General features: G+C 40.8%; 1 protein-coding gene across 5 annotated transcripts in view; it reads left to right on the forward strand.

Annotated features, from left to right (window-relative positions):
* The window catches only part of ESRP1 (epithelial splicing regulatory protein 1), a 32,469-nt gene extending 15,333 nt beyond the window's left edge, over positions 1-17,136 (forward strand). Inside the window, exons 11-15 of one of the 5 annotated variants that reach the window (XM_085221424.1) lie at positions 1,326-1,544; positions 3,409-3,607; positions 5,419-5,587; positions 13,416-13,521; positions 14,902-17,136. In XM_085221424.1, the coding sequence (XP_085077550.1) occupies positions 1,326-1,544; positions 3,409-3,607; positions 5,419-5,587; positions 13,416-13,506 (678 nt within the window). In that variant the 3' untranslated portion in view covers positions 13,507-13,521; positions 14,902-17,136. Of the gene's footprint in view, positions 1-1,325; positions 1,549-3,408; positions 3,608-5,418; positions 5,588-13,415; positions 13,522-14,901 lie in introns of those variants that run through there. The other 4 variants (XM_085221422.1, XM_085221423.1, XR_014882616.1 and 1 more) reach the window with 4 other exon arrangements.
* The last annotated feature ends 242 nt before the right edge of the window (positions 17,137-17,378 follow it).

Consider the following 17,378-nt stretch of genomic DNA (forward strand, 5'->3'; position numbering starts at 1 on the left):
TGTCAGCAAACACCGCCTGGCCACGATTGAAAGCTTTTTTTTTTTTTTTCCCCTCTTTTCTTACTCTTGACAACTGTCTGAGCACATGTGGCCACTCATACATACATATGCACATATACTTACAATAAAAATCCTTGATTTCTCACTTTTGGCTTCTGATAGACTTGCAAGCAATAGTTATATGTAGTTACAATAGTTACGATATCTGTAATGTAAAACACTAAACTGACAAATTTTCTGCAAGTTCACTTAGCTCTATTCAAATGGAGTGCTAGCACCAATTCTTGATCTGAAAGTCAGCAGCACAGAAAAACAGCATTCTGATGTCATTGTCTTCTAAAGAGCAACTGGTCAAGAACCTTTGAAACTGTCTCTTATGACAGCTGTCAACAATCTCTTAACAGCACTGACTACCTGGCAGAGAGTGGCAGAGTTGTATGGAACTGGGCTTGAGAAGTCCCTCCTGCCATTCGCATAGCTAAATGGACCATTGATTATGCTGTCTAGGGGATGAAGCAGGGATAAGAGGATTATATGTTTCAAAAAACTTATAGAGCTTAGGCTCATGTCACTAACTTCTGTTCAGGATGCAAGCTGTAGCCTAGCAGTAGTCATTTCATTGTAACCCAGCAATGACATCTCTTTGCCCCCAATTATTCAGAGATCCTCCAAGCAAGGCACTGAAATGACATGGAGTAAACATGAGCTGCAGTGCTTGCTCTCGTTATTGTATTTTCCTTGGGTGTTCCCCCAGTTCCTTTGTTTAGCAAAGCCATCTGATACACATGTAAATATAAATGAATATTTCTGTTATTCAGAAATAGCTAAAGGGAAGTGATTGAATAGGTGGTGAACATGTGATGGCATGGGGTTTCTACTGATCAGGTTACCCAAGAAATCTCAGAGCATGACTCCCATATTTCAAATACTGTGACTCAGTAACATAAGACTGCTTGGTAGTAAAATAGGTTTCTAGTTTGGAGATTATCCTAATGCTTAGCAGAGGAGAAACTTTGGGTAGAAGTGGCCTTGTATACCTAGTAAAATATTTTCGGATATATTTCCCCCAAAAAAATCCTGTGGAAATGCAGGTTTTGTGTTACTGTTCAGGTAAATTCTTCAGAATAAGCTGACTCTTCCCAAGATCTATTGCAAAGTATTTAAATTCTAACCATTACTGCTGTGATTTAAGCCCAGAAAATGTCTCACATATTTCTTAAAAATACTTTCCTGACTGAAAATGGATGAGATGGATGTTGCATTCAGTTCCTGTGAGTTGAAGAATAACTAAGGCTTTCTGTAACCTTTGTTTCTGTCTTACACAGGTGCTGAATAGGTACTCTTCCACACCTCTCATTCCTCTCCCAACACCTCCTATTCTTCCAGTATTACCTCAGCAGTTTGTGCCTCCAACTAATGTCAGAGACTGTATACGTTTGCGTGGACTTCCCTATGCTGCCACTATTGAGGACATCCTGGATTTCTTGGGAGAGTTCTCTACAGACATTCGGACCCACGGCGTTCACATGGTGCTAAATCACCAGGTTGGTAGGTGCCTTATTGCTGGTTGGATACGTGAACAGGCTCGGTATCATTACCAGGAGGGGAGCGCTTTTGGGACTGTCACCAATGGCATTAATTGGCTTTCCTTCTAAAAGTGTACTCACCATAGATGAGTGTGTTTGAACCATGCTTTAACAGCTGCTGCATTTTGTGTAGAGTGGTTTCTACCAGTGAGACCCATATGCCTAAAAGCTAAGCCATAGTTCTGTTGGTTTTTTTGTTGTTGTTTTTTGTTTTTTGTTTTTTTTTTTTTTAATTTGAGGGGAGAGGAAAGTGTTCCCATAGCACTGTCATCCTGCACTGTTGGAGGCTTGAACTGAACAGCCCTGCTCAATAGGGTGCTTAATTCCCCTTATGGAAGGTATATCTTCAAAACAAAACTGTGGTCAGTGTTATCTCGCAAAGAGCGATTTGCCCCTGCTTTGGTGAACAGTGTGCCTCAGGTAATGCATGAGGATATCAGTGACTGTGGTCTTCTAGAGGTGTAAGGATTTCCTATGGCACAAGTCCTTAAGCTTAGCTAAACTTCAGATCTCCTAAACTGCAGTGTTCCCTTAAATGGCCAGGCCAAGTACGCAGATTAACAGCTCACTGTCCTGTATAGTCAGGGCAGATAGTCAGATATTTGCCATTGTTTGCTGGAGGCAGTTTCTACCAAAACCTTTCAGACAAAGGTAAATGTTATCTCCTAGTCCATCTGTGTAGCTTTTTGACTTAAGGAAGGAGAAGGCAGCTTCTCATACGTACTCCACAGAGATGCCCTCAGTGGTTGTACTGATTACTGCTTTGTAAAAAATGGTTCTAAAGTTGCTCTGAGCTACACTAAGACTACATTGAAAATGCAAAATGGTTCCTTTTCCTAGAGTGAAGCTTCACATTTGAGAAGCTTGGGAAGAGAGTGGGGGCTACAGTTACTGCAGTACCTCTCTATCTTGAGATTTCTTTGTCTTTGAAAACTTGATCTAGCCATAGATAAGGAATGAGCACGGCTTGGGGAACAAATAATAAGACGTAGATGCTAAAGCACAAGTAGTGGTTTCTGCAAGTATCAGCCCTTGTGAGAAATGATTAAAAAACTGGAGGAAGAAACTGGGGTGTGTGTATAGACCTGTGGGCTACCAGCCACCTTTGCCCAAAGCTGTCAGATACTTTTATTTATTTTTCTCTCCAGGTACCTAACTATGTGATTATCTTTCTGAATATTCTCCCTACTCCTGCTATCCCTGTTTCTGATGAGAGAGTTAGAACCAAGTCTGTAAAGGATAGTGATGTGGTTGTTCTTCCCTCAGAAATGAGAACTAGCCCAGAACTGAAGTCAGAACTGACTTCAGAGCTTTACCTCTGGTTTTGGCTACTTAGAGTTGGCAGTTGTATGTGGCTGAAGTGACTCCATGTTTATCCCATTCACAGCTGTTTGTAAAGATGTACTTTTTCTTCTCTGTAAGTTCGCACCAAGCTTACCTACTTGATTAGATATAGGCTAGTGCCATTGCAAAATATTCTGGCCCATGCTGGCCTTAAGAAGAAAAATATAGCTTAGCACTTGACTGTATTTGTTTTCTCAGTTAAGTTAGCATAAGAGGGAAGAGGGAACATGAGATGCAGTGGGCAGATCAGGATTCCCCAGTAATAGTGGGGAACCTCAGGGAGACTTTAAACACACTGGTAGGTGTAGGAGTCTGTAGGGATGACTGAATGTGCTTAACTTTGGAGATAAATATTTTTATGATTCAAGACTGCTTTGTTTTTCTGTTTTTTTTTTTTTTGTTTTTTATAACAGCAGAAATATTATGTTGCTAATTCATGGGAGATCCAAAAACATTCCCTCATCTGCCTTGTTTGCAGGGACGTCCATCGGGAGATGCTTTTATTCAGATGAAATCTGCAGACCGAGCTTTTCTGGCTGCACAGAAGTGTCATAAGAAGACTATGAAGGACAGATACATTGAAGTCTTTCAGTGTTCTGCTGAGGAGATGAACTTTGTGTTAATGGGGGGCACTTTAAATCGAAATGGCTTGTCCCCACCACCATGTAAGTTACCATGTAAGTTTTGCATGGGTCTTGCCAATACTGTATGCTGTGTGCGGGTAGGTGTTGGAGCTGCTTTCTTGATTCTGATTCTCTTTCTTGGAAAAGTCTCAGATGGGGGTGGTAAAATAAGGCCACTCCATCTAAAATCAGCAGCAGCTTGCGTTCATTTTTCCCTTTGGTTGTGGATTACTATGATTGAAGAACTACTTCGAAATTCTTCTTGCTTTTCCAGTAACAGACTTGCCTTCCCCTTCTTGAAACAAGCTGGCCAGGGTGAGCCATGCCAATGGAAAAAATAATTTGACTGCCTAGGGCTTAAAGAAGTTTCCCATTTAAGCTGATTTGTATTTACACTTTTTATCATGGTGAACATGTCAAGTAAGTCCTTGCCCTTTTGCTCTCAAAACTTAATTTATGAAACCATTGGTAAGGCTCTCCTTTGGACTTAACCTCGTGCTCTACGTACCACTACTGACTGAACTCTTCCTTAGCTTTCTGTTGTTTGTACAGAACTGAGTTGCCTCTGTGGAAGATAAACACACTTATTTTTGGCCTGAGATAACTGCAGGAATTGTATTTCATGTATAGTTACGCTCTCCAGAGCTATTAGGATGATCTAGACAAACATTTGGGGACAGTGCTTTAAGAACTTAAGGACTTATGTATGCCATATAAATCTGAGCCTATGGGAGAAATAATACGTTGCTTCCAAGATAATAAATGACAAGGCAGTTGGGTAGAAGCTTTCTTTCTCTCCTTCTATGCAGAAGTATTACTGATGATTGTGCCTTTTCTAAGAAACATCCTCTAACCCTGGATAGTCAGAGCAGCTAATCTGATAGTGAACTTCCTGGGTGTGGTTTGTCTTGAGCTGTGAATAGATCTTCAGCTAATCCTTAAGAGTTGAGATTTACAGTCTACTAGCATTTATTGCAACGCAAGTATCCAAGAAGGGATCTGCATTATGCAGCCCTACATGTGACAGATATTCTGGATAGGAATTGGAAGCTTCTCCGGAGAGCTCATGGAATGGGTTATTGAACAGGAATCCCAAAGTTTGGAAGCTCTTAGATGGCAGTGTTCCCACTTCTAATTACAATGCAAGTGATTATTTTTTACTTTTATTTTTTCCTATCCCACAGTGCAGTGAGATGCTGACTGTTGCTTTAAAATAAGCTTCTGTCTTTTATTCAGGGCTGTCTGAATTTCACTGTTATGGTAGTGGAAAGAGGGGAGAAAAAGGGAAGAAGGAAAGAAGAAGGGGGAGAGTGAACTCTTGGCTGTGAGGTCTTGTAATGCCTTGCCTCTTGCAGTTGCTTTTTTTGTTCGTTTTTATTTTTAAACTGAATATTAATGTGAGAAACTGCAAAGCCATGGCTTTTCCCACTCTGTTGTTGAAGACAGAGCTGTTTGGAGGATAGGGAGTATCAGGATGAAATGATGTCCCCTGTGCTGGGTGTGTTAGGCAGATTTCAGGCATTGCAGTTTTCTTACAGTGGAGAATTGTTTCACTTGGCTGGAGACTATGCTAAAATCTGAGCCTAAATAAGAAAAACTGCTTTCCTTCTCATAAAGAGACCCAAGTCGCAGAGCAAGAGATGGCTTTTTTGTGTCTTATTTCGCTTTTGACAAGGGGTTGGAAGTACACACCTTGGTCTTGGAGTCAGGCCTGTATCCGTGCCTCAGATTTATTTTCTGTGATGAGCAGGAAAATGAAGAACTTGTGAAAGCTCTTCACTTAGCGCAGAGTTGCTCAGTAATGAAGGTCGTGCATATGCTGGAATATAAAAGGTTTTAATCTGTTCTCCGTTTGTCTGCTTTAGGCCTTTCACCCCCGTCTTACTCCTTTCCGGCTCCTTCTGCAGTTGTGCCAACAGAAGCTGCTCTATATCAGCCATCTGTACTCCTGAACCCGCGGACGTTCCAGCCCTCCACAGCATACTACCCTGCTGGGGCTCAGCTCTTCATGAACTACACGGCGTACTACCCCAGGTAAAGCAGAAGAGAAATCAAACAGGAACAAAGAAGTCTTTTTGCAGCAAATGCACAAAACTCTCAAAAGAACATTGTCTGTCATGCTAAAGGCTTGTGCTACCAAGATCAGCTTGTTCAGTATCTTGTTCAGGGAAACAACTTCAGGATACCTAGGGCTTTCCCAAGTTTTAGAGTATTTTTAAAACATAAGTCACGTGGTTACAGTAGGAATTTTTTTGACGTGCCTCTTCAATTTGTTTGCATTGTTATGCCCTCTGTGGGAGCTGATGTGTGCACTATATCTTCTCGTGTCCGTAAAGAAATCCTTGGCCCCTTTTCAGAAGGGGTGGATTGGGAACTTTTGCTGCCTCTTTGTTTTTGTAATAAAGTACAATTGACCTTCATTGTGAAAATGCTCTTGTTTACTTATTTATGAAAGTATTGCTTTGAAGTATACGTGAATTGAATGCATATGTGAGGCATATGTGCCTTGAAGCATACATTCCTGACCTCATGAACACCTCACACAAAGGGCTTTTGGCTCTTCTGGAGATATTAACTGTTTTCTGCAGAACAGACTGTTGGAGACTCTTGGTGATGCTTATTCTCTGCAGTCATGAGGCCTTGAAAAGAGCTGTGTTCCCATAAGCCATAAAACACTCCTCATCTGTCAGAGAACCTGATAAAGAACACCAAATTTTCTATCAGGTTCTGAGAAGAGTTTTCTTATCTCTGGAAGAGGGTCCAAATAATTACTTATGAAGTTGTTGACCAGTGCGGGCTCCTACTTTGTAAGATAAACAAAGTTTTCTTATTACTTTAAGCTAAATCAGAATGTCTGTGAACTGCCTGTTTTTTCATTAAAGTGTTTTCTGCACCCATGCATTATTTTTTATAATGCCTTCTTGACTGTCCTATGGTTATGACTTGTTACCAAACTCAGCCTCTTTAATGTAAGATCAAGAAAAATAAAATTCCAGAACTTGCACTGGCAATATAAAACACATTTCTCAATATAATAGCTCTGTATGTCAAGTAGTAGTTTGGTGTGACTTTAGCATATTGTGGTTCTTATGGTGACTATAGAACTGCTACTACAGACTTAGCACCAAGCCCTACAGAGACCTCACACTGAGTAGGGCTCCACATGAGTCCTGTTGTTGGCTGCTTGGGCTGTTGGTTATGCTGGTTACAGCCTGATCAATCCCAAGTGAAAATATCCTTTTTTATGTCCTTAACTAACTGATGGTGCTATAAAATTCTTTGGAAACTATATAGTAATTCTTATGAGGATTACAAGTACTTGTCTCTTTTTTATTATTCTCTCAAATGAAAAGATTTCTGGAGCGAACTTGGATGCTTTCCATTTAATGACATCTGTTTGTGATCTGGAAATTGTTTTTTTTTTTTTCTGTCCAGAATAAATATTTGATATCAGACAATTTGTATATGACTAATAGTAGTAGTGATCCCTTGTAGAAAGCATCTTCCTAGATGAAGCAATTCTTATTTTTTTTTTTATGCACATTCTCATACTTTATAAAAGGTGCAATAAGTAATCATTTCCCTTTCACATAGCAAACGGAACTTGTAAATGGATTTTTCTGGTTCTGAAATTTAACTCAAAAAAAGTTAAACGTGCAGCAGCAAAGAATGGAGTATCTTCTGTAGTAAGCGGTGCATTTAAATGCATGTACATGGAAAGGCAATACAGAGCTGATGCCTAATGATCAGACAATGGTTCGTAAATCTACGTAGTGAATATTTATAGCAATAAGGAAAGTTTCTTTGACTTGCTGCCAAAAGGTTCTACAGCTTGTGTTTTGCAAGGTCAAACTGCTTTATAACAGCCAGTTTCTTTCGTTTCTTTCCCTACATGGTAATCAGCAGAGTTGGGGTTGGGAAGGATTGTTTTGGTTTTTCTATGTATGAAACTCTCAGACTATTCTCAATATTCTTTTAACTTCAGTCATGAAACATGAGAATGTAAAGAAATGGATGCTCTCTATGCTAGTAAGATAGCTTTGGTGAACTACTAATGAAAAGGAGGGAGAGCAAGTTATTCTGGCTCTGTCAATCTTTGATATCTCTGTTCAGCTTGTAATTTTATCTAGCAACATGTTCTGACAGCAAATTGGTGGTCTTTATTGCTGCCTATTCCCAGGCTTCTGAGAGGTTCATGGGAAGGATGGGTTTCTTCCTTTGCCTAATCCTGGGCAAACAGGTGTGCTAGTATGTAGGAATTTATGAATGGTTGCATTACTTGGCAACTGTTAGCAAGTGCTGTGTAAACCATACCATACAGAAAATTGAAAGTTAAAGCTATAAACCCTATAGCTCTGAAACAAGCTTAAGTCTTACTGTATTTACTCAGTTCTAATGCCATATGATCAGTCCTAAGCAGAGCCTTTAAAATCTCAAGTTGCCATCAAAAAGCTTAATTGTAGGAACCCACTTTATTGCTTGAAAATAAAAAAAAAAAAAATAGTTGAAGAGTGAGGCAGTTAATGTTCAGTGAGTACTATGCTCATGAGACTCATAGCCAAAAAATGTTCTGGAGGCTGAAAACTGGTGTGGGCTCAAGCAGATGGAATAAACTCAAGGGTAGGTGAACACAGAAATGATGTCTGTCTCAGGAAGTCTTTTGAACTTGAAGTAACTGGAAGAATGTTCTTATGCTTGGTGTCCTATGGTAAATGTGTGTGCTATTGAACTAAGCTTGGAAGGTGAGCTTATTCATTAGCATCTTTGAAGTATTGTTTGTTTGAAGGAGAGATTGTTTCTGCTTTTGAGCACAATAAACTCTTACAATGAAAATATGATTGTATCCAGCCAAGCTTAGTTAAATAACAGGGAAATAGCATCTTAACCCCATATATGTACACTCTGTCCATTGCAGTGATTTAAATTAGTGTCTTGGTATGAGGTAGAGAGTCATGATTCTGGTACTTCTGATTCTGGTACTTCCTGCATGAGGAAATCCAAGGTTATATGGTAGTCTACCTCCACGTTCTCTTGCTAAGGACTGGTTTTTTTAATCTGTATGCTAATTTTGTTACATGCCTCCATGGTCTATCATTATCTTCTCACTCATAGATCTCAATCAAACAGTCTCAATGCCTGAAAGGCAGCAGAATCATAATGCCTTGATCAATGGTTATCTTCCTTCCAAGAGAGTAAAATTGTCTTTAGAAACAAAACCCAAACAACAACAACAAAAAAAAAAGCCCTCAAAATTCATAAAGCTTAAAACAAGTTGCTGCTGGTAGCAGTATCAGAGATCAGTTTATACCAACATGGTTGTCAATGGTTGCTCTTGAAGATGTGAGTTCCTTTTGTTCACGGAATACACTGAATGTGCTAATGTTTAGTCGGCAGTTCTTATTTTATCTTCTGACTCATTCTCTGCTATCTAGTAAAACATTCAGATTATTGGGGGGTGATTAGTTTATACTAAAACATTTGTGCAAGCTAAGTGAGGAGATCAATTTGAGGATGGTTTGTCCTTTTGCATACTTACAAAATGTTCCTTGTTGTGAGAGGTGATTTTTTTTTTTCCTTTGTGCCTTAAGGTACCTGCATCATCTATGCAGGTGGCTGCATTTTGTTTTGTTTTTTTAACTTCACTGGTGGTGACAATGTGATTTCAGGTAACTCAGAGAACACAGATGTTGCTGGACGCTTCTCTTTACTCAGCAGTAGCCTTCTACTGGGGCATTGGGCTGTGGTTCCCAACACTGCTTAGGGCAAGCTGTTGCAGTTTTGTGGCAACCAGCACTTCTGGCACTGTTCCATTACTGCTTGTTGTCACACTGCTGCCTTGCATGGATGGGACATGGCAGGCTGGTTAGGTGTGTTGAGTCTGCAGCGGGTTATCTGCTTAAGTGCAGAGATAGCATCTCTGCCTAAGGAGCTTTTGGTGTCTCTAGAGGTGGAGGTATTTGTCTTGGAATACAACTCCTTAATATTGAAAGCTTGGTTTAAAAAAAGAGCCTATGAGAACAGCATGTGATATTTGTCTGTGATTAAAGGACAATCACAGATTTAAATGTTTCTATTTGATTAACAGATGACCTTATGATTTAGCACTCATACTTTGGTATTTGTCAAGTTATATGGCCTTTCTTTCTTTAAAAATGCATAAACATGTCAGCCTTAGAAAAGAATTATTGTGGTTATGTAAATTCTTTTGCTATTAGTGTATCTTGTTAATTTTTTGAGAACAAAGTACCAGGTTAAAACTTCCAGCTCTGGTAATGACACCACAGAACAGACTAGTTTCACCTCTCTCAAACTCTATGTGAATTACCCCTTAAAAGACTGTACACCAAAGTTTTGTTTCCTTCTGCTTTGGGGCTGTTTTCCAGTAATGAGTGTTACAAGTATTATGCTGCAAGTTGGTGTATGCATGTGCATTATAGCCATGATCTGTAGCCTAAGAAGTAGCTGAAAATCCCTGTTGGGGAATCCCTGTTGAAAAATGTCCCCTTGTTGTAGGATATCGGGGTGATCTGTTACAATTTCTTGGTTTTCTGTTTGCTGCTTGCATGCTTCAGTAAAACTGAAGATGGGGAAAGTGTGTAACACCAGTAGACAGGTCCTACAGGTTGCTCTTTCCTGCCCACTCTCTTTTCATGTCTTTGTCAAGCTTTATCTAGCAGTGTTCCTCTGTGCAGCACAGTGAGGGTTGTGTTGTAAGACTTACCTGCAATACAGGCTCTGGCCTACAGCACGGAAATTAATGTAAGCTGTCAATCAGTAGCCTGATGTAGTTCAGTATCTGTTGTCATAGAGCAGGAAATAGTTAATACATAACAACCTGAACCCTTTTTCAGGGCTACGAAGAACAAAGCTGTAGGAAAAACAGGGAGAGATCTACAAGGAGTGAACTGAAACCTGCAAATTATGTCTATGCATGTACCTGCTCCTAAGTGCAAATAGTGCTGGCACGTCTATGTTTCTATCAACTGACCTGCCAAATAGTTGGCAGAGATCTGCAGATCTGCTTGGTTACACGTGCTGACTGCTCCCAGCTCTCACCTACTTTCAATATAAATCAGGGCTTCTTTCTGGATATCATTATCTATTAAGCAAATGTACAAGGGCGGGGAGGGGAGAGATAGGAAATCAAACAGGAGAGGCAGTGATCCTCAAAGTTTCTCCATAAGATTTTAGTGATTAATGTTCGGGATCCCTTGAGGCAAATAAATGCTGTCTGAATGCCAGCATCAACATGTGAGAACTTGTTCTTGCACCCAGAACTGATTTCTAAAGTTTAATTGTGTTTTATCTTGAGAGTCTTTGGAGAGTATTACAGTCTCAGAAATATTGATTTGGAAAAAATCCAATCTGGTTGTCAATTAGACCCAAGAAGAAAGATCAACTTATATGGAAAAAAAGGCTGTACAGGGAAACACTTCATGTTTGATTTCAGGAATTATATTGATGTGGAAAGAGTTTAGATCTTGCACTGCATCATAATATAGTGATATTAAGAATGGTTGTAGAAATCTTCTCTGACCCTTTATAAAACATGTCAGTACTTGCTTTTGGGCTTTGTTTAACTGAAGAATTACAGAATTGGATTGGAAAGGAGATTAAAGACCATCCAGTTCCTACTCCATGCTATATGCAGGGTTGCCCCCCACCAGTTCAGGCTGCCCAGAGCCTCATCCAACCTGGCTTTGAGTACTTCCAGGGATGGGGCATCCACTAGCTCTCTGGGCAGGTGTACCAGTGCCTTACTGTCCTCTGAGTGAAAAATTTCCCTGACATCTGATCTAAATCTCCTTTCTTCTAGTTTAAAACCATTCCACCTTGTCATATCGTTGTCAGACCACGATAGCTTAGAACAGCTACTTACTGAGCTTGGATACTATTAATGGCATCCTCTATCTGCTGCCTTTCTGCCTTGAGTGAGCACCGTTCTAGGTATTCCTCTGCTGTTCTTCCCAAAGGTTGACACCCTTCAGTTTGAGGAAATGCTGAAATGGCAAAAAGCAGTTCCAATGCTCTCTTGTACTGGAACCTCAGTGCAGATAGTGCCTTTAGCCTAATCTGTCACAGAAGCTGTTTGTCTCCAAGCTGGTGTTGTGAATTAGCAAGTGCTCTAGAGTCTTGGCGCAAAGTCAGCATTGCCAGCAGCTGTGGAATGCTCTTTTATTGGATGCATTTGGCAGGCAGCTGGTGGAGAGCACTGTCCTGGAGCTTCCATCCCAACAACGGATGGGTACATCTGCCATAGGTTTATCTCATTGCTATTTAATGGCATCTAAAATTTTGTGATCATATACAGCATGTTATGGCAGTGAAGTCCAAAGCTGAATGGAGCACTGTTAGGCAGACTTATTTTCAATCCCTGCAATACCATAAGGTGACCGCTGAATCTTGTGTTTGAGAAGTTGTATAGTAGATATGTGTATGGACTGTGCTAGTAGAAATTAGCAGAGTTAATAATACTATGGAAAAGGCTTACAAGGAACCGTTAGCACCAGATATTTGTGATAAACTTATGCTGGAGCATAGCATCTTCATATAAAATCTTAACTCCCCATGGTTGTTTCTCTGACAAAAAGCTCCAAAGTGATGTAGGTGATTGTGAGTGTCCCCTATTGGCATGAGTCCATCTCTGCTACCTAGTGGAGTCTTCAGTGAAGAATTGTTGATGAAGGTACCCAGGAACACAATACTGTGGGAGTAAACAAGCATTGTAAACTGCTCCTATGGATGTGGTTAGTAATTCACTGTTGAAGAATTTGTGTGAGTCCTCGGTTATGTTTACTTAGTGATACCTCTTGAAGACTTTGATCTGAGGAGAAACCATGACCATATATATGCTGTGTCCAGGAGCATTTCTTGTATGCTGGAGCTGCTTGTTGTCATCTGCTGTGACTGAGCTGTCCACTTGAGCACAGCACTGAAGATGAGTAAGGAATTTGTGAGCATTGGGAATTAAGGAAGGCAGAAAGCAGCAAGAACGCATTTGCCTATGGATGTACCTACTGAAGGTGCAGAAGAACTGGAGAAGATAAGACAGCATAGGCTAACAGCATAGGACTCCTTTCTACTCCCCTGTCTCTCCTGCTTCAGAAAGCCTCTTGGGAAAGCGGCCTTTAGGCTAAAGCTACTATTCACAAGTGTCAGGAGCTAAGGATTTATCACAGATGTAAGCAAATGAAGGACAGGTTAATAGTCCCTAGCAGAGACTTTTCCCATGCTGTTTTTAGAGCCCTGGGTTTGGAGAACAAAAGTAGAGGTGATCTCGATCCAAGTGGAAATACTTCTGAAAATGGGAGGTGCTCGAAGACAAGCAAAGGAGATAAGAAAATAGTCAAAGTGGCCTTAAACAAAAAAAGTATGAAGGTTTTATGTGGTTTTGTTTCTTTCCTTTAATTCAGTCTTCAATAATAGATAGGAGTCATGACACTTCTCAGTGTTATCAGTATCAGAGCAAATGGCCTGTGTAGACCCACCTAATAGCAAATGTGTTAAGTTGGCCCTTAGAGACCTGGAGAGTTTCTTGGCTCTGATGGTGCAGGAGGTGTGTTTGTGTCTGAAGCCAAGGACCAGTTGGTTGTGGCTGCTGGAGTCTACACAGTTGCCTTGAAAAGGATACTATGTGCACCCATGTGCTGAGCTGTTAGGCAGGCTACTTGTCCCAGTGTAGATTCTGTTGCTGAATGGCTCTTGATACCATGGCAATAGACACATCAGAAATGTCTAATCATATAGTCTGAACTTTATCTGCCCAGAGCTTTAATAAAGGTTAAAGTAGCACAGCCAACTGCTAGCTACCTACTACACTAGTTTGGCTTCTGATTGCTTCTATCTTAACTTGTGTTTGTAGTATGCAGCAGAGGATGGATTTGTACGCACAAGTGATCTGGCCAGGAGAGTGTCCAAAGAATGTATTTGCATTTAAAGGTCCCAGCAGTTAGACTTCCTTAGAGAAGGTAAGGATAACAAACCCCATAAAGCAAGTTTGGGGGTATCATAAGTGCTTGCTCCAGATAGACACCATACTCAACATCAGTTTCCATTTGCTGTTCTGGGAATATTGTTGTTCTTTGCTAGGTCTAGGGTGGCAACTGATTTGTAAGACCTTGGCTACATTGAAGCCACCTCTGAAAGGATTTTGACTATTCCAGCGTTCTTGTGCGTTGCTGCTTTGCATACTACCTAGGGCTCCAACTCCTTGGGTGTTGAGGCTGAGAGCCTCAAGAAAGCTGTTCAGAGACAGCACTGAGGTGTGAGATGTTACTCCGCTAGCAGTGCACTGAAGCTTTTAGAAGCAGGATGTAGTGTTGATTAGACAGAAGGAGTCACTTTGCTTAGGTAACTGCAAAATCTAGTTCTAATCCTTGAAATTTAAACTCCACTGCTGTAAAATTACAGCAATGGAGTAGATGGTGTTTTTATAGCTGGCAGCTACTTTCTTGCTTTTGTGAGCTTCCTGATGAGACCATTTCAGCCTTTCAAGCTTGGTTTACTTGATCTTCTGTATATGAGCAGTCAAAGGGTGAAGTCACCCAGAAAGCATTTGTGGAGGAAAACACAAGTAGAACTGAAAAAGCAGTGCATTGATGGCTGCACAGTGCGCTTTGTTATGCAGCAGTCTTAAAGGAGCATATGGAAGTATGCTTACAAAAATCCTTCTGTAATACCTAGTTTTTTTAAAAGTCATAGTCAGACGTGAGAAGATTGTCTTTTTAAGCAATTTTCTTTACTCTCCTCACCTGTTCCTTGAAAAATAACAATAAAAAAGCTCTTCTTTTTCAGTGTGTCCTCTGACATAAGGGCAATTTCAGCCCCAAGCATAATCCACTTCTGGACAACATCTTCACCTGCAGCTATCAGCTATTTGGATCCCCGCTAAGTACAGTGAAACATATCTGAGGACAAAAGTGACTGTCCTTAATCAACAAGCTGTTTTTTGGCTGGGTTGATAAAGCTAGACCTCATCATACAACATCCCTACTATAGCTTGAGGCCATAGTTGGATGTGTACTGGCATCAACGCAACGGTGCACTGCATCCTATTCACACCTTGCTCTTTATTCCGGATCTGGATCTGGAAAGCTGTACCTGTTGGGAAAAGGGTTCATATTCCAGGTAGTTTTCACCCAGTCCAGGTTGCTGAGTTTGAGGGAGGATGATGGCATTGCCACTTCGGGGTTGGTGGTAACATTGCACTTAATTTTCCACAACTTTATGGTTTTCAAGGAATGTGGCAGGAGTTGGTCATATCCTATGTATTTAATGTGAAAACCAAACAGAGAAATTCTTTGCTTTCGATCATGGGCTTTGGTGACATGCAGTACTTTCTTGTGCAGATTCCTCCAACCTTTCTGGTGGCTCAAAGAACTGCAGCAAGTCTAGAGCGGAGATCCTGATTATATTCCCTGGTTGCTACTGCTCCCTGGTTGTGCTCAAGAGAAGTCATCAGAAATTTGGAAATCATGATATGGACTTCTAAGTCTTTAAGTTAGTGCACAATTTTCACAGGTACACACGTTGTCGTCAGATCACCAGGCCCTTCACTGAGAGCAAAGATGCTGAACTCACACAATTCCTCCAGGTTTCTTGTTGAATAAATAAAGTATTAAGCTGCTCTTAACATAGAAATAGTTTAGCCTGGACTTACAAACTCTAGTAATAGATCTTTTGGAATATAAAAGAGCTTTTTAAATTAATCTTGCACAAACATCAAACTTCTTAAAATGTTTTTTTAAGAACTAATTTTGTATTTGATATTTTTATCAAAGTGTTGCCTTGTATGTGTTTGTCTGATAGTTCTGTGCAAAAGAAGTCTCTGTATGTGGGCTTGGTCTTTCATCTTCTGTTTAAGAGAAGGAATTGGGGCCTACTATGAGGCCCAGCACCCAACCTGTTTTAAAGGAGAATGGTTTATTTATATCCTTGTTACACTGTTATGGGTATTGAAGAGTGGGGTCTGCTGCAGTTGTTGAGCTTCACCTGGGTTCCTCCTTCTGCCATGCAGCAGGGGGCAAGAAATGCTGTTTTGCTCTGTGGTACCTGTGTGAGTGCTGGGGTAGGCTGTGCCCCTCTGCTCCATCTTTTGCAGATAGAGAGGTGGAGTTCTACGGTTCTTGCCAAACCTTGACCAAAGGAAACCTCAGTTTCTGTAAAGCTATCTGGGCAGGGTCATTTTATGTTCCTCTGAAGCAGCAAATGGTTATGGGATGGCCAAATGCATAGCAGTGCCTTGCTTGGTACAAAAGTACAAGGGGGACGAAGAGGGTAGCAAAGCAGAGAAAGCCTTCTAGACAAGGTGAGTGATGGTGGAAATTAGGCTGTATCTCTCTTTAAAAATTAACATTTCCTGTGAGCTACCTTCCCCCTAAAAATACCAACAAAACAGAACCATGCTACCATCTCAGCAATCTAGATTTAAATTTTCTTCTGGGATGCTTTACACTGAGTCTGGTGTGTCTGAATATTTATGCACTTCCTTGAGGTTTTTGCAGGAGCTTAATGTTAAGAGTTGCTTAAATGGGGTTTTGTCTAATGCTGCTCTCTGTGGTTGAGGTACCAATCTGCTTGACACGATACAATGCTGTTTGACCAGAAAGAGTACAATCTTTTCCTTGTTTTAATACAGCATTAAAAAATGAGAGAATTCCATCACAAGTTTTTTTTTTTTCTACTAAAACAATCCCTTTCATTTAGAGTTGGATTTTTTTTTTTTTTAAGCGTAGAGGAGTTCCTAAAGCTCTCACCTAATGTTTTATTCTTCTATTGGCACTTTTGCACAAGGAGTGATGGAAGGAGGGCAGTCTCCCCTGTAACTCCTTGCTCCAGCAGCCATGCAGGAGTGTGGGTACTCTTTGGGGTGTGCTGGCGGTGCCATGCTGCACTGGGAGTCTAGAAACATCCCATTGGCTCTAATGGGTTCTGCCACTGCACGTGGGAAATGCTTACTTTTTTGAAAAAGCAGATAGAGCCTTCTTATCAGAGGGAAGACTGTTACGCAGCCCCCTGGAAAAGCACTGTTATCAGTGCCTATTTGGCCAATTTTGATAACAGTGAAGTTTCTTATCTCACATTTCCTACAATGCAGGTTGAGCCACCAAAACCAGACCGTTTTTAAGCTACTGAATACTTGAAGTGTTTCAGTTTTATTTTGGTCTGTGAATGTGAGGTTTTTCTTCTTTTCAAAGACTGCAAGCTGAAAGTAAATATGCATTGATTAATACAACTTGCACACAAATACCCCAAGTCTATAAGCATGTAATTAGTACTCTCTAATGGAAGCTGCATCTGGTCTGCTGCCTGACGTCCCTGCATCACTGGGCCCAGAGTGGGCTCAGCTCCCACCAAAGGAGCTGGGAGCATTCAGAATGGTTCAAGCTTCTTTCTGGCTTTTTTCACCTCTGGTTTGTGATGCTGGTCGGTGATGGTGAGGTGCTGGATTGCAAAGCAGCTGCAGACTTAGTGCAAAAGGTCTCGCCTGGGAATCAGCTGTAAAGAAACACCAGGGTCACGTGGGGGAAAAGTGATTAACTGCCAGTCAAATGTATTATTAAAGTAATTAAATATCAACCAAATTGAATGTCATTTACTTCTGTGTTGTCTGGGCTGTGCATGTCAGCCTGGCTAGGCAAGATATGACAGCCCTCTGTAGCTCTCTGGAACATCAATAAACCATACCCTAGCTGTGGCTGCCTGGGAGAGGGTTGAAATACTGCATCCAAAGAAGGGTCTGGAAATCCAAACTGTTGTGGGTTTTGTTTTTTTTTTTTTTCTTCCAAGTTTACCACACTGATTATCACACCTCTGCCTAAGAGTG

This window comes from Meleagris gallopavo, chromosome 3 (genome assembly GCF_905368555.1).
Source record: "Meleagris gallopavo chromosome 3, MGAL_WU_HG_1.1, whole genome shotgun sequence".
NCBI classification, from domain to species: domain Eukaryota; kingdom Metazoa; phylum Chordata; class Aves; order Galliformes; family Phasianidae; genus Meleagris; species Meleagris gallopavo.